This window comes from Acromyrmex echinatior, chromosome 18 (assembly GCF_024713525.1).
Source record: "Acromyrmex echinatior isolate Ae372 chromosome 18, ASM2471352v2, whole genome shotgun sequence".
In the NCBI taxonomy this organism is placed as follows: Eukaryota; Metazoa; Arthropoda; class Insecta; order Hymenoptera; family Formicidae; genus Acromyrmex; species Acromyrmex echinatior.
This window is the reverse complement of record NC_141869.1, coordinates 7908218-7932850: the sequence shown is the minus strand read 5'-3', so window position 1 is coordinate 7932850 and position 24633 is coordinate 7908218. Positions and strand designations below refer to the sequence as shown.

Genomic DNA, 24633 nt, shown 5'->3' with positions numbered 1-24633 from the left:
AATAAGATACATTTTAAAACTGAAAGTTATTATTTTTGCATGGCATTAATAACATTTAAAACAAAATTTTTTTTTGCGAAGCTATATAATATATCTATTATAAAAATTCTCAAAATCATTGTTTTTTTTTATCTCTTTAACGTCATTTTTTTCAAAATTATGATAGATAATTTCGTCCAATAAATTCGTGTTCAACAGACAAAAATATATTAGAAAGAACTATTCATACTTAAAAAATTATATTGGACAGTGTATAATGTGGCTGAAGATTTTAAGTTCAAGAATGTATTTTAAGTCTCTAAAAATAGATGAAATATTATAATATTCTTACTAGTTCAAGGACGAGTTCGCATCATAGATGTATTAGTGGCAGGAACTGGATTATTGGAGGAAACTGCGAGAGCATTACGGTCGAGAGTATTGCGTCGTTCTAATTCAGCCAGTTTCTTCCACATCTCATCCCTTTCTTTTTCTTTCCTTTTCTCTCTGTAATTCAGACATATACATGTAAAGGAATAATATGATTAAATCTTTATTCTTCATATAACTTTAAATAAATTTTATTGGACTTTTAATACATACAGCATTAAAATATTAAAATTTAATTAAAAATTAAAATAGATTAAAGAAAGTTTTGTTTGAATTTGATAAAATATAAAAAATTTTTTAAATTTGGTCTTACTTTTGCCTGTCCAACTTATAGTTGGCAGTAAGTTCATCGAAGAGCTTGCTGTTCATCTCCATAAATGTTTTTAAAACATTGTAAACAAGAGCTATAATCGTCTGGTTCCAATGTTCCTTGCTAATTTTGTACAATGCTGGAAACATAATCTTCATTATTACTTGGTTGTTTTCTTCAATTAGAGACATTATATATTCGTTATTCCAAAAGTACAATGCTCTCTCTGCAACCTATAACACAAAATATGTAATTCATTATTTCACAACTTCACGATGAATCCGTCAAGATTAGTGTAAAATGTTGTATAAATTACCTGGAAATGTGGTGAAGACACGCAACGTGCGACTTGCCTGAATAAAGGTTCTTGTATTTTAACAAATTGGTTAGGTTCTATAACGTCCAATATTTCTTCAATTTCACCAAGGAACATCACCTCCTTCTGGCTGCACGTTTTAGGCCAGAACTTAAGGAGGCCTCGTACAACTGGTTCTGTTAAAGTCGCGTCTTTTTCCAAAAATTGTACCACACAGTAAGCTAATTGCGCATGATAGAGCGATAAACATTTCACTTTATGTAGTGGCAACAACACCTAAAAAAATTCCCACAAAGATACTTTTTAAATCATTTTTCTTGTCTTGAGTTCTAAATTTCGTCTCTTCTCTTCAGGGCCGCCGCAAGCAGATGTGCAAGTTATGCACTGCATAAAGGCGCATTAACAAAGGAGGCGCCAAATTAAGTTTTAATCCTCCATTTACAATCATATTTTTTCTCTTTTCCGCAATTTGAATTTTTTATTCAACTCATTTTTTTTACTGTTCAGACTTTCAAAAAATGTGAAAAATTTCAGAATTACTTTTCAACATCTTTTACCCAACAAAATTCCTACTAACAGGATATTTTAAGAGGAAGAATTGAACTTCGCTCTCCTCTTTATTTCGGAGAAATTTGAGAGTAAAACTTTATTTGTATCAAAAAACTTAGATTGTAAAAGCAGGATTAAAAATCAATTCTCCATTTCTAACAATTGCATGCGCATCAGGATACCGATTATTTTTCTAGAGAAATGTGAAAATTTCTCTATTAATTTCAGTAAAAATTTTCACTTTTTATATTTCCTTTCTAGAAAAAAATAACGTGATCAAATTGCGCCTTGCCTAAAGACATTTAATAAAATTATTTAAAATTATATCTTATTTAAAAGATCAGTAAATAAAAATACGAGAGGTGGGAAAAGCTCCTTTGCATAAAGGTACTTTATGTATTAGCAGCGGCCCTGCTTCTCCTAACAATTACATAGGCCTGCAAAAATGAGACTTTGGAAAGTCCAGTGAGATGTAGTTTGATCACAATTTGATTGACCAAACAAAAATTGACAAAAATTGACGTGCTGGAAATTTTCGGCTTGCAGCATTCATTTCAGCATTCAAAAATCTATTTATAACAAATATCTAGTTTGATTCTAAATAATTTTTTACTCTAAACTAATTTTATTAATGTTGCTGCAACGTTGAAACAACATTGAACAAATTATTATCTGTATTTAAAATACATATTTCAGATATTGAAAAGAAATAAATATATACTTTTATTAAATAAAAAATTTTTGAGCATGCAAAATTCTGAGAAATATATATATATATTAGTATATTAATTTAATATATATATCTATAGTAATATACAGTACATTTCAAAAAAGTAAAATTAATTTTATATAATAAAAAATATCAATGTTATATTTTAAAGTTGAATTTCTTCCAATATATTGACAACTAATTTTACACGTTCATTTTATTCAATTTTTTTAAATATAAAATGTACATAATATGTGTATATAACATCTACATTATGTTGAATAAATAATGAATAGATATTGGACCCGGTCAAAAAATTTTCTTAATAATTATATATAACCATGTAAAATTATATTAAAAAAATATATAATTATGTATTATATAATATATCTATTGATCAAATATTATATGTTACAGCTATATACATCCATTAACATTCAGTGTTTGTATAATTGCAGAAGTCAAGCAGCGTCGGTTGTGGTACAGCTTTAGGATAGGTGACCACTTCGAAACCATAAAATTAATTCCTGATTTCAGGAGGAAATTTTTTTTAATCATAATTTTATGTGTATTCTGAAATATGATGCTAATCAATAATATTTATTTTAGCGAAACTAGATTAATTAATAAATGAAAAATTTTACCGATGAATCAGTAAAATCTACACTGTATATATGTACATTAAATCAATGTTGAATCAATGTTAAATTGCAACGTCAGTAAGATATAAATTCAACGACACCGAATATTTCTGCAATATATTTTCAATGTTGAATCTACATTTTGTGATGTTGATGCAATATTCAACATTTCTGAGAGGTTGATTCAACATTAGTGGATAGGATGTGTACAATAACATATTTAAAAATCTGAATCTTTGATGTATATTTTCAATTCTCTTAATCATAAAAATGTAATCGTACCTTTACCAAAAATTGCTTGTGCTCAACTTTTAAAGGAAGAGCGAATCCATTAATAATGCTACCCAGAATTTCAAGAAGTTCACCAACCCCGTTGAAATGTTCTGTTTCGTACACAAACCTGAAATAATAATAAAGCGAAATATTAAACAAATATCAAAATAAAAATCTTAGATGTATTCGTAAACATTCATCCTTGTTTTTTATCAAATATTAAACAAGGATGAAATGCACGCGAGAATTGTGAATATTAAATGGACGAATGCATCGCTTGAAAGAATTTAAAGTAAATTGATAAAAATTATTTTTATTATTGCAATATTATGTATAATTAAACAATACAATATTGTGTACAATTAAATTCTCATTAGAATTTAATATAAAATATTTCATGTTGTAATATATATAAGACATTTCGTTTCCAAACTGTACATCGACGCTACTCAGATGGATATCCCTAGTGTATAATCGGTCACAGAAAGATTGCAATACTTTTTTTCGATGAGTTTCAGAATGTAACCTACTCACCGAGCAATTGGTTTTTATTTATGAATCCATGATTCAGAGGTAAGATACTGTAACTTCTAACGATTACTTTCTCGAAGCTAATTAGACATCTGGGTAACTTCCCTTGTAAGAGAAGCTGAAAATTATCTGCATCGTTATGCATGCGATACTTAATTTATAAGAAATTCATCATATATGTTATTCTTATGATATCCTGCACGCCGTGATTACCTAGCGGATTGATTAAATAAGAGAAGAGCGTGAAAAATTGATTCCTAACAGTTACTAGACAATCTGATTAGATTAAGAAAAAAAAGATATGCGTAATGAAGGACAATTGAGACAATGAATGATCAATACGTTATTAAATTAATTATAGTCTTACACAATATATTTATCTTTGCAATAAATAATAAAATAATAAAAAACTATGTACTAAGTACCTTTCATAGTTTAGAACAAGGTGATCCTGATTGTTCAGAATAGTATATTTTTTGTCACATTATTTGTCTCATAATAGGATTCACCTAAGTTTCCGAATATATTTAAATGTTCCAAATTTATAACTTTAAAATCATATATTAACTTAACCTTCTATTGGAATATCTTCTAAAAAAATATTATAAATAATATCAAATAAAGAAATGTTAATCATGTCGGTATCCGTGGAGAGATGACACAGTCAAATTCAACTTGTGTCGACTTGTGTTGTAGTTGGAAAGCATCGGATCATACATTGTGTTACACAGTGTTGCCTGTGTCGCTTATTGGAAAGCATACATCTTTTATTTTCTAAACATCTTAGTGTCTGATAGAGGTACAGCTTTCACCTCGCGCAAATTTTCCGAATTTCTAAATTCTAAAAACATCTATCATCGTGTCTTGTAATCGTTGCAGCTCCGTGAACCACTGGTTTAATTGAAAAAATTAATCAATTTTTTAAATAATATCTCTGAAAAAATTTATATATGAATCAAAGATGTAGAATCTCAGTTCCGATATGAAGCAATATGTAATCAATAATATATATCATTCATTTCTTAAAACATTTTTAAATTACTAGGATATGATCAGTGCAGTCATTCCGATTCTGATCTGTTAAGTGTCTTAATCAAATTGCTTAAGTGGATTTCAACTGTGATAAAGAATTGTGTTCAACTGTGAGAAAATACATACACATTCATGTAGAGTTACGCTAGAGATGTCAGATAAGATTCGAGACTACAATAAAATATGATAAGAAACATTTAAAAAATCAACGAAGTATCACGTTAATACTACGTAGTAATCCAAGACTCTACTTTGAAATCGAGCGAAGATAAAGAGTTTAAAAACAGTTACAAAAATCCGTGTCTTGTATCAAAAACTTTCAACAATAATCGTTGTGTAATTCAAAATACTCTTAGCTTCAATGTTGCATCCAAATCTTACTTTATTTTTTCATTGAATAAAGCTGATAAAATCAACCTAGTTCCTATTCAACCTAGAAATTAAACTAAAATTCTGTCAGATTTAAATATTGCTAATGTATCAAAGTTTAACACACACATGCGCGCGCGTAGTAGTAGTATTGTGTTAGCCATAGATCGACATGTAAAATCAATCTAAGTCAAAATTCGTTTTTTAAGTTAAACTTCGTTTTTTTATTCAGCATTGTTTATTTTAGTTATATTCGAATGAAATACAAGTTCAGAATAGCCGATCTGTAAAGAATGCTATTGTTGCGCCATATTCCTGCGCGTGCTGTTGATACCTACCAACGGATTGGTTAAATAGGAAAAGAGCGTGAATGATTGGTTCTCAGAAAAATTACTAAACAATCTGATTGGGTTAAAAGATGAAGAAGGAGAGTCGAAACAGTTTTTGAGTGCGCACAAACCGAGAGAGAAGTCATTCGTTACTTTGAGTACGTGGTGCTTATATGTTCGGCCCGTCTCATATACAATACTGTATTAATCGTTAACATTACTCATTCTGTTAGTCTGACTTTTCCTTTTCCCTACCATCGTCAAATCTTTCGATAAAGATGCTAATTTCCCCGAAGAAATTCTTTTCCCTCTGAATAAATACATGATATACTGAAATAGATATCTAAATGACTTTGAAAGATGCATCGCTACTATAGTGAAGGCGAAGTAGCAGATGCAGAAAAACCAAGAAAAGCCAAAAAAAGAAATAGAAACATTCCAAACTATCTATCGAGATCTAAAATCGATCGAAATAATATATGTCAATATAGCGACATCAAAAGCTGATAAAGAATCAATATATTGATTCAATTACTAAGAAAATCATCATCAGTAAGGATATCAAATTCTAACTTTGGCAAGGCTCACTTGTTAAATACATCTTCTAATACTTGAAGGAGACCTTGAACTACAGGATATGTTATTCAAAGTCAAATAATGATAAATTCGGTTTTCGAATGCGAACTTTCGTACAATAATAGTGTGTTTAAAGTACAATAATAGTGTGTAATCAGATTTTTTCAAAAGTTTTCAAAATTTGCTCACTATGTATTCCAGTTTGTTTTTTCTATTGTTACAATGTAATTTTTACATTCAATGAGTGAGAGTGTAATAATAAGACATTTCGTTTCCAAACTGTGCGCATTGTCAAATAGATATCTCTAGTGTCTCATCTTTAAATAAAACACTCATTTTTTAATTACACTTTATCATCTATTACAGCTTCCTATAAATTCTCTCTCTATCCACTTTCAATAACTCATTAAAATAAATACCTCAAAAAAATGTTGTTAATCTGTTTGCGTATGAAGGCTCTAAGACCCAGGAACTTGCCATAAATACGGTGCAAAACGGTTTTCAGGAAATCTCTTTCTCTGGGGTCTTCCGAGTCAAACAAGTCCAATAACTGTAACAGATAATTATAATCAGATATATTTGTATATTTATTAATTTAATTATTAATCCTTTGTGTCATGAATTTTTGTATGAGACTGAATTTTTTGAAATTTTGCACCCGATTTTTTTGGATCATTGATTACGAATCAGAAGTCAAAATTTTACAATTCAATGGCGATCCAATATAGCGGACTAATAGTTCAAATAATTTTTAGTAAAATATATAGTATATCATTATTTGTAAAAGTAAATTATTTAATAAGAAATAGGTTTTAATAATGATCATAAATTCAGATGCAGCCAAAATATCCAGTTTTAAAATAAAATTAGATAAGTTGTGCTAGCTTAACATAACTCAAATGTGTAGTATTGGTCACGTTCAGCAGACTCAACTATTGTCGAGCAGATCCGTGAGCGCTCGCTGCTATTGGTGTATTCTTTTAGATCATCCAATAGCTGAGGACCTTGAAAGTGTGCTGACTTATGCTATGCTAGCATACAACTTAGATATACAGTTTATATTATTTGTATAACGGATATAAATATAAGTCTTAGTTGTATTCAGAATTGTCAAAAATTATACAGAACGAAATTAAAATTTTTTAAAAGTTAAACAGTCTACAAAAGCTCAATAAAATACAAATTTAAATTTAGAATATTTATACAAGGATCAATGAGCTAAGCACGCTAACAGTGCAACAACTGTTTTTTAATTTACAATTTATATTACATCATTGTTCCAAATTTCAGTTCTCACAGAACCATCCTCAATAAACACATAACTTATAAATACATATTAATAACTGGTCTTGTCATTGTCAATTGAAATGCTCAATTATTATTGCAATTCCTACTCTGATTATATAACTTGGAATAGTGATCCATGGGACTATAATACTGAGTGCCAACAAGTTCTTTATGGTATAGAAATATGGACTTGAAATTATGTTTGACATTCTATTTAGAAGTTAACAGATCGACAGAAACATTGAGAACATTTAGTCTCAATGTTTCTGTGTCGATTTGTTAACTTCTAAATAGAATGTCAAACACAATTTCAAATATTTCTATAACATAATGAAATTTATTAACATTCTCAGTATTATCCACAAACTTCTATAAATAGACTGCCAACTTCACCTTCATGTTTGAAGATAGCGTTGGGCAGCATCATATTTGAGTTCTCTCACTTACACATGTATAAATTACATGGATAAATTTATTTTCCATATCAATAGGATATTCACAGACAGGACGCATATAGGTACTAAAACAAGGACAACTCGGAATCAGGTTCATCTCTTTCTATCACATTGAATCAATCTATTTATATAAGTCTGTGGTATGATTTATTATATTTTTAAAAACGAAATTACAAAGTAGCTTTTTAGTACGTTTTTATCTTCATAAGAAATGAATTTTTAAAAATTTATGTCAAAATACTTCTTCTATGAAACAAAATATGGTACAGAATACGTATTTGCACTGTGAATGAGGTGTAGAATAAAAACAGAGAATATGGAATAGGAGGCTACTAATGTGAAATAATAGCTTATTTTCTAAATAAAACATTGCAATATAGCGGCAACCACTGGAAGTCATTGCAATTGCTGCCAAACGTGTCATAACAAGTAATGAGTTCAGTACAACAAGGCATTTTATTATATACAATAAACATTTATCCATTTTCGTTGCGTCAGGAGATCCGGCTTTTTCTAAAAAATGTTCTCACACTTAAATAAGTTAATGTTTATACATACATAGACGCTTTTAATAATATTGCATGAACAATATTATACTAATTAATTGCAATTTCTAACTTGTTTGCTACAGGAAGACTTTGTTTGTCACATGAAGATATGCAGGTAATATGAAATACATCAAGGATTGAGAATATGGAATAGATTCCATATTAGCAACTTATTCGTTATTAGATTAGAATGTATTCCATATTACCTTGCTTATTTGTGATTAGGTTATAAGTGTATTCTTTGTACAATGGTTTTTTATTTTTCATAAACCGTCATTTTAAGTTATTAACAATAAGTAATAAAATGCAAATTTATTTATGAAGATTATATTCATTTATGTAGACTTTGAAATATAGAATAAATATTCAAATGGAGAGAGTAACGCTGATAACCTTGACCTTGACATATATTGTCAAAGTCATGATTCTGAGTAACCTCCAACAGGTTTCAGCCATCGCTCATTATTCGGTAAAAAGTTAGTAATAAAAAAGTTTAAAAAATAACATTTCATTTTTGCCAAAAATAATATTAGGAACTATTCTCATACCCTCTCCTGTTTACGTAATGACTTTCCACGCGAATCGAGTTTTACTTCACCTCTCCTTTGCCAAGAGACGTACGACTTTCCATGCAAGGCAAGTTTCACTCCATCTCCTCTGCCTAAGAAAACACGACTTCCCATGCGAATGGAGTCTCCCCCCCTCCTTCTGTCAAGAAGCATAAGACTTTTTATGCAGATAGATCTTACTTTGAGTGGAAAATCGCACGGCCCTCCTGCGGGGAGGGATTGGTGGAGTGGAACTCGCTTCGCGTGGAAAGTCGTGCACTTCTACGGGGGTGAAACTAGCTTTGCATAGGAAGTCGTGCGCTTTTTGGCAGAAAGGAAAGTGGGATGAAACTTGCTTGGAAAGTCATTATGCCCTATACTGTAATATTAGAAATAAGACAATTTCTTGAACTTCTTTTATTAATAACTTTGCAATAAACAACGAGCGATAAAAACCTGTTGGAGATTACTCAAGGTCATGACCTTGACAACATATGTCAAGACCAAAGTCATCTGCGCTGACTCTCTCCATCTAAACTTTACCATATATATACAGTTTTAAATATTAGGTGTTGGAATTAATTCGTAGCGTTTTACAAGTGATGGGAAGTACTTTCATTAATGTATTTTTTAATGCTCATGTGAAATAAATAACATTCTTTCATTAAAAACGCTACGAATTAATTCCAACACCTAATAGTTTATATCTTTATTATACAATTGAAGCAGATAGAAAATATAAAAACTTATTGCACATGGACAATATCAAATTTTAAATCTTATATTATATTATATATAAACATTATATCACTAAAATAAATATTAACGTTCAAAAATATAATATTTTGATTCTTCTTGTGAATAATAATGTTTGTTAGATACTAATATTTATTGTACGTAATAATTCAATAATTCAAGATTTAATTTTATTCTTTATTTTCCATGCGTAATGACGTCGCATGTCCATTGATATTTTATTTTCTGTATGGTATTGTAAAATAAAAATGTAAATTACTTTTTACTATATTTTAATCGATTTACATAAATAAACGAATTTGGACTTAATTTATTTATTGCATTATTTATTACTATTAAATTTGACCAATAAATATCCCATATTACATTCCATTTTTTAGACTCCCCATTTTCACACTTTTTATTTTTTTGTTAATACTCATATTGGACTTAATTTTGGCAACTTTTATTTATTAGATGTTGTAGCTAACATATTCCTCAAGAGTTTTGCATTTTAAAGTCTTCATATCATTTATGTTGGAGTAATATTAATAAAAAAACGAGATTCCATATTCCCTTCTTTTAATCTATATAAGTTAGCCTATCATTCTTATCTGTTAAAAAGTGTAATATGTTAGAGAAAGATATTGAGAAGCAAAATTGTAATACTTTACCTGTAACACGAATTTTTGGTCAATAACTTTTTTGCCAATAGCAGGCTGGAAATCTGAAGATTCGAGAAAACGAAGGAAGACTTCATAGACCAACTGAAGATGAGGCCAACTCGCCTCCAGGGTTGGATCATCTTCTTCTGGATCAAAATCTGGGTTTTCGCTAGGTGGCAATGTACGGAATAGATTTGCAGAAACCTTTAACAAATACCATACAAAAGATTTTTAAATGATTTCAAACTATATTTACACAGCAGTAGCATGAAATAGTAATAATAAATTTTATTTATTACGTTCATTACTACACGGAAAAAATAATGTATTAATTAATAATTATAATAATTATAATAAATAAGCATTAATTAATAACAGTCTAATTGAAATAATTTTCTAAATACAAAGGAGCGCCACTTGTGGTCAAAATTAGACGTTAGATTAATACATATAGTCTATCAGGTAAGTGGTCGAGTGAATTTATTAAAAAAGTTATTAAACAAAATTTTCAAATACATAGATATGCATTGTATCAGAATAAATATGCATTATGTTAATAATGCGTCCAGTCACCTTCGGCATCGATAATTGCTTGACATCTCCAAGACATGCTTTCAACCAAATTGACGATTGGAATACTAATAAGAATTTCCAAATCTAACGAATAATCTGGTAAGATAATTGCTTCAAAATGTACGTGCATTTTCCGAAAATGTTGTGCTTAATGTATGTTCACACATTTTTGATAGAATTTATGTCGGGCGACTACGACTAATGTAACGATGCTAGATTGCTTATTCCACTCGGTACAGAATTTGCTGCGGTGTTTCAGAGCGCTTAATGTATTTCTCTTACAAAAAATTGAAAAAATCAACGACAACTGAATCTTTCTTAACAGTGCATCAAAGACAAAGGTTCTCTCTATCAACGAAAGACTTAGAGCGATATCTCTTACCAGATTTGTGAGTAAGGTCGACCCGCTCTTACTTGATAGACTATATATATATATATATATATATAATAGATTTTAAATAAATTTATCTCGACTGCAACCGATTGCTTTCGATCTTTCAATACAATCAATCTGAAAAATAATAATCCCTCCAAATTCAATTAGATCTACTAGCATCTTAAAGCCTGAGAACTTACTATGATAAATATTTAGTCATTTCTGAGATTTTATTTGATAAATATTTACTTTAAGGGAGGTTCCTTCGATGACAATGATCTTTACATATATTGTCAAGGTCATGACCTCTAACAAGTTTTAATTGTTGCTCGTTGTTCGTTAAAAAGTTATTAACAAAAAAAGATTTAAAAAATGTTTTATTTTTTATTTCTGTCAGATACAATATTCAGAACTATCTCATACCCTTCTCTACTTACGTAATAACTTTCCACGCGAAATAAAATCCATCCCACTTCCTCCCCTGTCTAGGAGCGTATGACTTTCTATGCGAAGTGAGGTTCACGCCACCTCCTCCCTCCCTAGGGATGTTCAACTTTCCACGTGAAGCAAGATCCGTCCGCATAAAAAATTGTCTGTGCCTAGGCAGAAGGGGAGATGGGGTGGACTTCGCTTCATGTAAAAAGTCGTATGCGCCTAGTCGGTCCATTCTATACATCTCCCCTGCTTAGAGTCATCCAACTTTCAATGCAAAACGGAGAAATAATTACGAACTTTGATTATTAATAACTTTTTAACGAAAAACGAGCAACGAAAATAAAACCTGTTGGAGGTCACTCGGAGTCATAACTATACAGAGTGAGGCATTTAAGTGTTACGAGCTATTATTCCTGAAAGTATACGTCAAATCAAAAATATGATCAGACAAAAGTTTTGTGACTTCGAAAGGGACATAAGATGATACTATTGATTTGACCTTGAATGGCGTTATCAAGATAAAAGCAAAGTTACTATTAATTTTTTAAATGGAACGCCCGATTTTTCATTGCGTTTTCAAGTAGTATACTTCAACAGCTTTTCACTATGATGGAATATTTTTTCGTTAAGTACTTTTCAAGTTATAATACTTGAAGGCTACAGTACCGCCGGCATTAGCATTACGCAAGATGTCCGATCGATGATTAAAAAAATAAATAAAATTTCTTAAATGTTGTTCAGAATCATGCTTCAGATAACATTTGTTGAGATCAAGACTATTGAAAGTTCCTCTTATTTTCATTTTTACGTAAAAATTAATTTTTAGTGCAAGAATAAAAATAAAAGAAACAACTTCTAATGGCTCACAAATGTTATCCTAAACAACGTTTTAGCCGTTGGTCAAATACCTTGAATAATACTTTAAATGTTTGTAACACTCTGTACAAGAGACTTTTCCGATGATCTTGACTTTGATAAGGTATAGGGTAGAATAGAGTATTATAAGCATCTTAAGGAAACATTTTGATATATTTAACATATTAATGAGAATAAGAATAAAAAAATCTTGTGCATACTATTTGATAAATTTGTTGATGTTTTATGTATTTTAGTATTGAAATTAATTATTTTAATGCAAATGTTGAAATAGTGGCGAGTATTCTTACTACCGGCCTAGTGCTCATATTACCCTTTAGGATAATATGAGCACAGGAATTTAAATTCTTTATTAGATAATTTAAATTTTTTTTTAACTTTATTTAAATATCTTCTTAATGTTTGACGAGAAACTTCACATTGATGAGCCGCGGACTTCTTTGCTCATTTTCTACAACCAAAAGCACAGCCTTCTTTATGTTTGCTATTTAATAAGTATATTTAATACTTACTAAATATTTTTAAAAGTAACATTATTTTTGGTTATATTAACCAAACATTGTGAATGTTTGAGAGATAATATTATATCTCAAAACACGAGTGTCTCAATGCTAAGACAAAAAAATTTTTTTTATTATTCTTTAGTTGAAAACCGCTTTACATATGAGGAGTGATTTCTCCGTTAAAATCGTTTTTAAGCCGCAACTGATATTTTCTAAATTCATTTATTTACGTAATCTATATGTATATACAATTTCATCAAAGTCAAAATTTGACACTTCGCAAGGCTCTCTCTCTCTCTTTTGTAAGAAATTATTATACTTATTTATTTTATTAAATAAATCGTTTTATTAATGTTTCATTAATTGCAGGATTTTTTCTAACCAATAATGCTGACTTAAAAGAGAAATTTTATCGAGGCATCCAAATCAATAATTAATAATGCATAAGACTGGGAGAGTCAACGGACTTTTTCGGGAAAAAGTAAACAGTGCATATTCAAATGTTATAATGTTAAAAAAAACCGAATCTTATAATACAGTATTTAAGGTCAAGATTATATTAGGTGATTTTAATAAAAATATAATTTGAATATAATCTTATAAAATTAGAAAAATGTATTCTTAATAATCTTAATAAAAATATAATTATAAACCCCAAGAGTTTTATTTCAAACTTGTTTTTCTATTTTTCTTAATTCCCGAGATATTCGTCTATTGGCGAATAATAATTCATAATTAAATCTAATTCTACATTAAAAAATATACATTTAATTTTTTTATATAATTTTAATATATACTTTTTCAAATATTCATATTTCTAAATTTAGAAATATTGTGCATTTATTACATCAAATTCGATTACGTAAAATCATTGTAATTGAGTAATCAGATCTATGCCCTGTTGCCTAATCAGTACCTAATCCGGCGACCTGATCGGTGCCTAATTCGACAGCCTGATCAAGACTATTCGATACGTGGAGTTATCACACTAGGGCTCTATTAGGGCATGTTTGGATCTGAACCGGATCTGGAAGCAGAGCAAGCCATACGTGGACCTGAGGAGGTTTTACGAAAATTTTTAGTTGCTCTTAAAAGCATTTAATTTTGTAATAGTTATTTTTTTATTTTTATTTATATTTTGGATTGCTAACTTGGCATGAATCTTAACACTCTCACCTTTAAACAAATTTGTACTAAACTGCTTGAGTACTAAAAGCAGGAATAAAGCACTAAATTAGCACCAAATTAGCACCAAATTAGCACTTAATTTTAGTATATATATTATTTTACTTTTCAGTGACGGAAGTGCTAACTTGACGGAGGTCACGCCAGCATCCCCTTAATACATTATTTTTTCGTGTAGATATATTTATACATACATTAAAAGCATTATTCAATACAAAAAAATAGAATTCTATTTTTAACTCTAATAATTTTCTTATATTTTATCATAATTCTCTTATTAAATACATACCATCTTGATAGTTTCTGGATAAATAGGCTCGGTGAGGACACCTCGCCCTGCTGTGATATATTCGACTAATTCATTGAGCGTACTTCGTTTAATTTCCTTGCCTTTGAGATCAGCCATTGGGTCCATGAAATCGAACGCCACGCAACATTGACGTAATTTTTTGATAAACAATTCCTCCTGCTCTGCAGCGTTAACATCTGCAACAAATAAATAGTCTTAATATAACTTATAATTTTATACATTTTAAATCCCTTCCGCGACAATCCTCCTAAGTGTACATTATAAAAAAAAATACCAAAAAAAATTACAGAACCAACATATCCTCTTATCCGGGGATGTTTCTCGTTATAAATAATTCATTCATTATATATGCAAAACGAAATCGGAGAGCAAAGTGCTAGGTGAAGTATTTTTAATTCTCTGCTGCAAGAACTCAATAAAATTTATCATTTCATTTGCTTCTAAATTTGTAAGCAAACAATTTAATTGAGCCGATAGAAACTAGAAGCGTACAAGTTACACAAGTCACGAGAGAATAGGATGATCGAATGCTGAAATGATTGTACAAACAAATTATAATATGATGTGCATCTTTCAACTAAAACTTTTCGACGAATAATCTAAGATTTTTATCTCTTTAATTCAACTCTGATTCGTTTAAAATTAAAATGCAAGATTTCGTTACTCGTTAATACATATCACAGAAGTCTCTTATGGAAAATACTTTACGATCTTAATAGACAAAATATTTTTGCTTCTGTCAAATTTTCACCGATAAGAAACGGATTGGTCAAAGATGAACTTAAAAAAAATTGATCAATGAATTTCATATTTATATTTTTAAAGACTTCGATCAAATTTCAATTAACTTAATCGGAAATTAACCTATTATGTAATATTCATATCTACTATTGTTAACATTTATCTACTTTTGTTAACATTTTGTTAAGATTATTCATTTTTTGTTTAATATATAGAAACAAGGTTCAAGACAACAAATTATATTATATAATATAATTAGACATTTTTCTTTAAATGCTACTGCTAGTTGAATCAATTACTCATTAAATTAACTGGAATTTAATCAAAATCATCTTCAAACATTATTTTAAGAATAATTTTTTTTTATAGTTGTAATAATAGAATTTCATATACATTCATATATAGGATGGGCCGAAAGTTCGGATACAATCGAATATTTTACTAAAAAGCGAATTTTTGTTTCACACAAGTATTATAGGGTTTGAACAATGTATTGAATGGCGAGACTTATTTGACCTTGAGTGTAAGTATAGAGGAGCTTCCAAATTCAATTTTAATATTTTGAATAAAAACTCTCACTTTTATTCATTATTCTTGTCAATGACGTTAAGATCTTTTCGAAGTATTATATTGTAATTTAACTTCTTTTAATCTTAATAATATTTGTCAAACTCAAGATCATTGCAGGTTGTTTCTCTTATTTTAATTTTTACGTTAAAAATGAAAATGAGAGCAACAATTTTCAACTTGGTTTTGACTAATGTTATCACTATAAATAACATTCAATAGAGAGAGATTTTAGTCGTTGGTCAGAGGATCTATGAAATTAACACAACATTATTGTATATTAATAAAAATAAAAAAAATAATAGTTCCAGTAGCACTTTTTCTCTTTCTCTCTCTTTTCATAATTCTATAGTTCTATATAAAAATAAAAATAAATTTCGCATATTTTATATATAAAAATCAAATATGAAAATATGTGCTAATTTTGCGAATCTAGCATGACAATTTTTCTCTAAAATACAATACAAGAAAATGATAAATATTAGCACTTACAGCAATAATTCCTGATAGTTCTACTAAAGATCTACTAATATGCATTTTGAAAATTCCAATAATTTTCAATTTTTATACATTTTATATACAGAAAACGCTTTTTAGACTCATACTTTTTGACTCACGTATAATGCCTCACAATCCAAGCAATTGATCTTATAAATGACAACATACACGGGACATACTTATTGTCTAACAAATCTTTACCCGTTGTTATAAATTTTTTAGCTTATGAAGAATCGTAAAATAAATTTTGTGATTAAGTCTTGTAGAAATCGGAATATATTTTTCGGATACGGAGTTAATATAAGGGATGGTAAAGAATGATCTCTTCCCTAGTAAGTAGAATCGTCAGTATACTATAGATAATTTTATTGTTACTGTAGAAGAGCATTTTAAGTCTTTGTATAATTGTGGCAAATATAAAATATTGAAAGAGTAATTATTTTTATATATAATATTATATTTTATAGTTTTAATAATATTATACCCTTCTTGTAACAGGATTGTTGAAATAAAAATTCAAGTATTATATTTACCTGAAAAGATTTGTGATACAGATCGAAAATGATCACTTTTTATCAGTCAAATATCTAAAATATTATTGTTCTTTTTGACTTCCATTGTAAACCATTGCAATTTTTCATATAAAGAATTGAAAGGATCCAGAACCGTATTTTTCAGAGCAGAAAGCAAAATGTCGACATATCTTATGAAAAGAAAATTGAAAGGATAACAATTTTAATGCAGAGATTTCTAAGTTTTGCATTACTAGATAAATAATAATTGATAACAATGGAGAACCCATTGGAGTATTAAATAACTGCTTATCAACCTTGTTAAATATAAAATAAGTAAAGTCTAATGCAATGTTGATTGCGATTAAAAATTCTTCTAAAGAAATATTCGTATTTTATAAAATTAAATATCATCTTTTAGTAATATTTTAAATGTTTTTCACTGCTAAGTCTATCAGGACATTAATGAAAAGTGAAACTACATCCAATGAGACTAATCAAATCCGATCTCAATTTGCAATCATTCAGTTTTGACCATTATATAAAATATATTATTAATTTCCAATTCTATAAATACTAGCTACATAGTAGCTATCAAGTGAGGTTTGAACTTATTAAAAGACAAATAATCAAAATTAATGAATTTTGATACAAATAAAAAGCTCGAGTTTATAACTGTGATACATTTTTAGAAAATCATAACATTTCTTTGCCAATTAGCAATTTTGTAGAGTTTATAAAATTTGATAAAGAAATGATAATAAGCTACAAGTGAATATACATATAAACAAAATTTAAGTTTATTTATTTGTATTCCAAATTGTATATATTATGTCAATAAAAACATTTTAACATTTAAAATGATATTCTTAAATTGTTTCCAAAATTGCATACTTAGAATTTGTTTAGACAAAAATTGAATTATTATTAAATTATTAGTGAATATGTTTAAAAAATTTATAACAACCCAAATTATAACAAAATTCACAAGAATTGATAACAAGTTTCTCATGTGTAATATGGCTGTTTTTAATTGCAATTGAAAAATAAAAGTGTTTTTAATATTTTTCCTTTACATACACATTATAAACCACATTTCATTCAATGTATACTTGCTAATTTCTTTTTCGATTTTTTTTCTTGTTATAGATACAATATTATTTAATAGAAGTATTGTAGAGAAAACTGTATCAGAAAGAAATTTTAAGCTGCTTAGGGAAAATGTTATCAAATGCTCAAGATTGGGATGAAAGAAAATAAGCAAAACATATGATAACTGCAATATTACTTTAGGATTTAACATGTAGTTTGCCAGAACATGAAACAAACATTATTATCTTTATTAATAAATAAAATCACATAGTCAGTCCATCAATGTATTAAATGACTTATGGCTCCTGCAGACAGGACACAGTAACGCTTGCTGCGCGGCGGAAGTTAACACAGTAACCAATCATTCTTTCGTTTTTATGAAAAAGCGATAAACTGATTAACTCTCGCGCCAATTTCCGCTGCGTGGCAAAAGTTGCCGCATTCTGTGTGCAGGACTTATTACTGTCATCAGAAGAGCAAGAAATTATATAATTCTTTTACAATACTAATACATTATAAATAAAGTTCGCTCATATTATGCAAAACAAAAGCTCTATAAAAGCTAGTAGGATGAAATCAGTAGAATCAAATCCTATCGAAATTTTTAGTACTAGGATTGGCAAAGACTAATGTTTCTTTTTCTTTTTTTTTTTTAAGAATAAATCATTATATTTCTTCTAATATGTTTTTAAAATGCTTCAAATAGTACTATAAAAAAAACATGTTTAAAACATATTAAAAATATGTATATATATATATATCAATTAAGCATATTTTAAACTGTTTAAAACATGTTAAAAATATGTTTTTTACTCTGTTTAATACTCATTTTATACTGAATTGTATTATTAATAATAATTTTGTGCCGTATATCATTTAGAAAAAAATCATAACGTTTGCATAAACAGCGTTTTTTATGAATTTCTGTAACTTACAAACGTGAATAACTTCAGAAAAAAAATCTCAAATTTTTTTCGCGAAACACGCCTCATATTTTTATCTGTAAAATATATGTTAGCAAATTTAAAAAAAAAATAAAATGATGTTTTAAAGATCCCCGGTTTGACACATAGAATGCCTCATAGATTGTAAGTATAATAAAGTCATTTTACTATGATAAAATCATTTTAAGAAGAAAACATATAAAATATTAACTTACTTACTTTCAATAGCACAAATTAATACAAACTCAATTGTGTTAATTTTTGCCCTTGTGTTCTTTTTTTTTTATAATCCTGCCAGCTTAAATATTAAATTAGCAGCGCCACTGTTTTCTTGGAAATGACACATAATATATTATAGAATTGTTTTTAGTAGTACAAATTCAATCCTATTGATTTCTGATATTATTTTTCTTTTTTTCTTTTATTTTGAATTAATCCTGCCAGCTTATTAATTAAGCTAGCACCGCCACGATTTTTTTTCAAAATAGCATACAGTACAAAATTATCATTAATAGTACAAAATGTATACAATGTAATAGTATACAATAGTATACATACAGGAAATAGTAGCGCATAAATCGAAGATATATTTTGCATAGTTAGATAGCGTAATTTTGCAATTTTTAACAACTTAGGAATGAATATGACTGTTTGCTCCAAAAGGGAAATCCCTTAAGAGTTGGAGTGTGAAAATCCTCAGCGCAGAAATGCAATTAGATAATTTTCTTTACGCATATGTTTATGAGATTGCAAGTTTGTGATATATCAGATATTAGTCCAGCGACCTTATGCTATGGTTGTGCAGTTTATGTCATATTTTGTGTGTAATAATATTCATAGTCGGTTCTTATATTTTACGACTGTCTTAAATAATGTCTGATGCTAATACAGTCCTCTGATTGGTTCATGACATCTTAATTAGACTGTATTTAAAGGAATCCTAAAGCCGTCTATATTGCTGACTAAATCGTAATTTTTGTATAACAATTTGTATAACTTTTTTCATTTTTTACAGATTCGAAAATCCTTTTCTAAAATTTTTCTTAAGATTTCAATTTTAAAATTTTTTGTCGATCTCGACATAAACTCCACCTCACAGACATGTATTAATGAATATATTTTAATTCTGGAAAAGGATTTTTGAATCTGTAAAAGAGGAAAAAAATAATTATTATACAAAAATTATGATTTTTAGTCGGTAATACAGATAGTTTTAGGATTTCTCTTGGGATTCCCTTAAGATCTTAAAAATATAAGATCTTAAATAAACGATCTTGAATATAAGATTCAACTATGAATACCGCCTATAGCTCTAAGGACCATAAGTCAGGATCCGCGTATATTCTGTACACGTCTATCGACAGTTGTCGGTATCGTTAAATAGCAACAGCCAATAAGAATCGCACTTTTTTCCTAGGATCGTCCTTGCCATTGACTATTATTAGTTATCGACACCGACAACTATCGGTATAGATGTGTACCAACGTATATGGACCCTGATGATAAAATTACTGCCAATTATTCCAAAGATAAGTAAATGTTCAGTATAGCACCTCGCCCCTTTTGATTTTTCTATAATTTTGTAAATTTGTGTAATTTCATGCGCAGAAATATATTTCGAGAAGGAAAATTATCGCTCAAGTCTCGTTTTCTTATTATTTAAATTAACAAGTTTGTTAATGTCGGTAAGTTGGAAAATGATAATTTAATGATATTTTACAACTGCGCATGCTCATTAATGTATATTTATTTTTCCCTGCTTTAATTAATTAAAAACCATAGACTTCTATAAGTCTGTGGTCTTTATATAAGTCTGTGTTAAAACCATGAATTTTTTTTAAGTTGTAATTTTTGTATAATTAAGTTGTTAATTTTTTATTAAATTGTTCAATTACTAAATATCTCATTTTATACTTAATTTATAACTTAACTGATATTATTATTTTATAAATATCAACATTAATAACAACATTAAATTAAAAAGACACTTTAATTATATTTAATTCATAACATCAATGAACATACGCAGTTGTAAAATATCATTAAATTATCATTTTCAAACTTGCCGCCATCAAAAAACTTTGAAATTAAATAACAGAAAACGAGATTTGAACGACAATTTTTCTTCTCAGAATATATTTTGAAACACATGAAAAGACATAAATTTATAAAATTACAAGAAAATCGAAAGGAAAGGCGCTGAACATTTAATCAAAGATATATCTACTTAAGCCATGTCGCTCACGAAAAAGTCCACTAAATCCACATAAAATTGGAAACTTTGTCAAACATTCTCTGTATCGCCTTTCTCAGCAGCATGATTTTACAGATTAAGAATCCTTCATATTTTATTGTTTTATTACTAAAAGATAAAAGAATGTTGAATCAAGATACCGAAAGAAACGAGTCGACGTATTCGCATAAAATAAAAGACATCAAGTGACTGAATGAGTTTGCACAAATTTTACATAATTCCTTATAAGATCATGGCAATTTTTGCTTTTGACATTTCGTTTAAGTTTCTTTAAAATTTTTCTCATCTCGCTTCCCATAGAAAATATATTGCAGTTTTAGTTCAGAATAACTAATAGTAATTATATATTATATATATATATATATACATACATACATACACACACACACAATTTATCCAAGGTCTGATAATCAAGTTCACTTCTCCCTGTCCCATATTGGCAGACACGGAATATTTGAAACAAACGGAAAGATCTCTCTTTGTCACATTCATAGTGATAGCTTAACTACAAAGATGACAATTATGCTTGTGCAAAATTAATGCATATATATATATATATATATATATATATATATATATATATATATATATATAGTTGAATAAACTATTTTAGAGTTCTTGCAATTATGTATAAGATAGCCAATTTATACACTGGTTTAGCCAAATATATATTAACTCAACATCAAACATGTAAACTTATACAGCTTGCCCATGACTGATATTTTTCTCCAAGTGTAGACTAACCTTTAAGCAAAGGCAACTGCTGAAGCTCAACATCCTGCGAGTTGCGATAGCGGGAGGAGCCCTGCGACTTCTTGGATTTCTTCTTGAGAGATCGCTTGGCGAAGGGATCTATCCTGTCGACGAAGGCCCCTGACGACATTTTGGCATTAACAGAGGCACTATCCTGGTGAAGCTCAAACGGGAGCGCTCGCGTCTATTTCCTCTAGATGTTTTGAACCTTTCCGCAGACAGCGGGCTGGTCTCACGACTAAAGACCAAGATCACCTCCGCCCCGAAGAGGCCGCATTCCGTGGCTGCGACTGTGAGACGAATAACACACTCTGAACTCACGAGGAAATGAAAGAAAGGCACACACTGTTACCACAATGCACGTCACGCTTTACACCCGATCGCATCAATTCTTCCTCTTTCTCTCCTGTCTGTTCTCAGTCCACGCGTTCCTTCAACATACCTTACCATTCACGCTGTGTACCGAACAATGAGAGGAAGTAGCAGAGGTAGAGGATGATGATGAAGTATATTCTGCCAAGGAGGACGTTTGTCGCGCATAGCACACGTGGAGAACTCGTTTCCTCCGGTAGATTAGATCGAGAGAGCTCGCTGATCTCGCCGTTTCCGAAATCTTCAATTTCGTTCACGTAGTACTTGCTCTATCGAACTTTAGCCGGCTTCCTGATCGTCGCTATTATCGTCACCGGGAGCGCGATAATCTCCAAATGGCTAGGCGTTGTCACATACGAATGCACGCCCGTGTGCCTGCCTGTCTGCCGTCCGTCCGTCCGTCCGTCCGTTCTTCTTCTTTCCTTCCTTCCTTCCTTCCGCGAACGTAGGTGCTCCCACCTACACCGTGCGAAAAGTATGTGAAGCTACGATACGACGTTGTAAAGTGTTGTCCAACCGGCGATTCTCTGCCTTCTCAATCTCAATTCGGTACCAATTCAATACACTCGCGACGCAAGGTGGATTCAATCGACAACGACGGCAGCGGCAGTAGCGCCGGTCAGTAGCAGATAGCTGCCGCTGCTGCTGCTGCTGTTACTGCTGTTACTGCTGTTACTGCTGATGATGATGACGATTTCGTTAGTGATCACTCGGTGACGAGGACTCCTCCGACGATGTCACAGATTGCGTGTCGTTCGCTTGTACGCACGCACGCTCGCACGTACGTACGCACCCACGCACGCACGCGACGTGCGACCGCGCGCACCGAGTCGAGTCGTACTGAACCGCCAGTGGCTGAAGAGGGAAAGAGAAGAAGCACGGTTATGAAATAGAACAAGTTGCGCGTACAGTTGATTCGGCGGCGCACGTTCGTGTAGGAAGTATGGCCGTGGATAATAAGTGTAGCCGTGCGCGCGCGCGTACACATGCATACATATACACACACATACACACACCCACACACACACACACACACGCACGCACACACGTACGCACACACGCACACGATATATACAATCGCTTGGAGCAGTCAGCAGACAGGCGTAATCCGTCGTTCCGCCGAATGGAGAATGAAGAATGTAGAATGGAGAGATGCCGGAGACTCTCGACCGTCGACGCTCCTCCGACGACTCCTTTTTCACAGCGGTGACCGGCAACTGCCGAACAACGCCACCAACTGCTATTACTACTCCGTCTCCACTTCCTTCTCCTCGCTACTCGCACGTCTGATGTACGGTGAACTGCACGACGTTTGGAGTAGACGTGTATGTTAGGAGCAGCTCTCAGTAGCATTGGACACGACCGCCATCAGCTGCTCGCTGCTACGTGGAGGTCTGTCTCTCATTTTCCGGTGGAACGAACGCGACCTTACGTCAGGCGTCGACAGTCGCCGGAACGTGGCTCGACATCGCCTTGCGTCACTGTCGCTGCTATCGTTACTCCTAACTCTGGCTACTTGCGGTCTGCCGTGTAACGCTGACGTGTCTTTTACTATTCTCCACTCGGAAAAGTCTCACTCGCGGAAAAGTCTTCACTAGGCTTCGCTTCGCAGTTCGCCACCGCTCCGCTCACTCGTCGCACGCGCGCGCGCAAACACACCACTCCACCGCCCTGACCAAATCTCTCGCTTGTTCGCCACTACCGCACCGTACACCGCACCGCACCGCACCGCACCGCGAACCGTGCTGCTTTTAAGTCAGGGAGGTGGGAGGGGGAGGGAGGGAGATCCCTAATGTTCGTTCGCGATGTTCCGCGAGGTGAATCACACGCGGAGAAAAACGATTTGAATCTCGAGACTGTCACGTCGTACACCGTCGCCCACCTTCACTTATTGAAAATCCGTCAAGTCAAGAGGTGCCCTGCGTGCCTGAAAATAGTAACATGTACTCGGCAATTGTCGGCCGAAGGCGGCCGAATATTGACGGAAGCGCTCGAGCGCGGCAGGTGGCGGTAGCGTCACGCGCACGCCCGGCATGCCACTGGTAGCGACACACCATTGGTCACAGACCACCGACCAATAGCGTATCGGCCGCCAATAACTGACCGCTGCGCTTGCGATCGATTCTTGCCGCCTACAGCCATCGCAAGCAATCGCGCTGAAAGATGAAAATCGCACAAAGGACTCATCTGGCGCGACACATGGACTCGATCGTTATTGACGAATCACGTTGCCGCGTTACGTATACCGTATACTGATGACTGCTCTCTCTCTCTCTCTCTCTCTCTCTCTCTCTCTCTCTCTCTCTCTCTCTCTCTCTCTCTCTCTCTCTCTCTCTCTCTCTCGCTCGCTCGCTCACTCGCTCACTCTTTCACTTTCTATCTCTTGTAAATTTTTGATAC

General features: G+C 31.3%; 1 protein-coding gene across 6 annotated transcripts in view; it reads right to left on the bottom strand.

Annotated features, from left to right (window-relative positions):
- Positions 1 to 24194, bottom strand: part of wdb (serine/threonine-protein phosphatase regulatory subunit widerborst) — a 38137-nt gene extending 13943 nt beyond the window's left edge. The window contains exons 1-10 of one of the 6 annotated variants that reach the window (XM_011053830.2): positions 23309 to 24191; positions 22304 to 23088; positions 21853 to 22151; positions 14480 to 14676; positions 10252 to 10446; positions 6424 to 6554; positions 3177 to 3294; positions 996 to 1271; positions 683 to 912; positions 332 to 486 (exon numbers count right to left, since the gene is read on the bottom strand). In XM_011053830.2, coding sequence (XP_011052132.1) covers positions 336 to 486; positions 683 to 912; positions 996 to 1271; positions 3177 to 3294; positions 6424 to 6554; positions 10252 to 10446; positions 14480 to 14676; positions 21853 to 21991 — 1437 coding nt within the window. In that variant the 5' untranslated portion in view covers positions 21992 to 22151; positions 22304 to 23088; positions 23309 to 24191 and the 3' untranslated portion in view covers positions 332 to 335. Of the gene's footprint in view, positions 1 to 331; positions 487 to 676; positions 913 to 995; positions 1272 to 3176; positions 3295 to 6423; positions 6555 to 10251; positions 10447 to 14479; positions 14677 to 21852; positions 23089 to 23297 lie in introns of those variants that run through there. The other 5 variants (XR_015548073.1, XM_011053831.2, XM_087415448.1 and 2 more) reach the window with 5 other exon arrangements.
- Between the last annotated feature and the right edge of the window lie 439 nt (positions 24195 to 24633).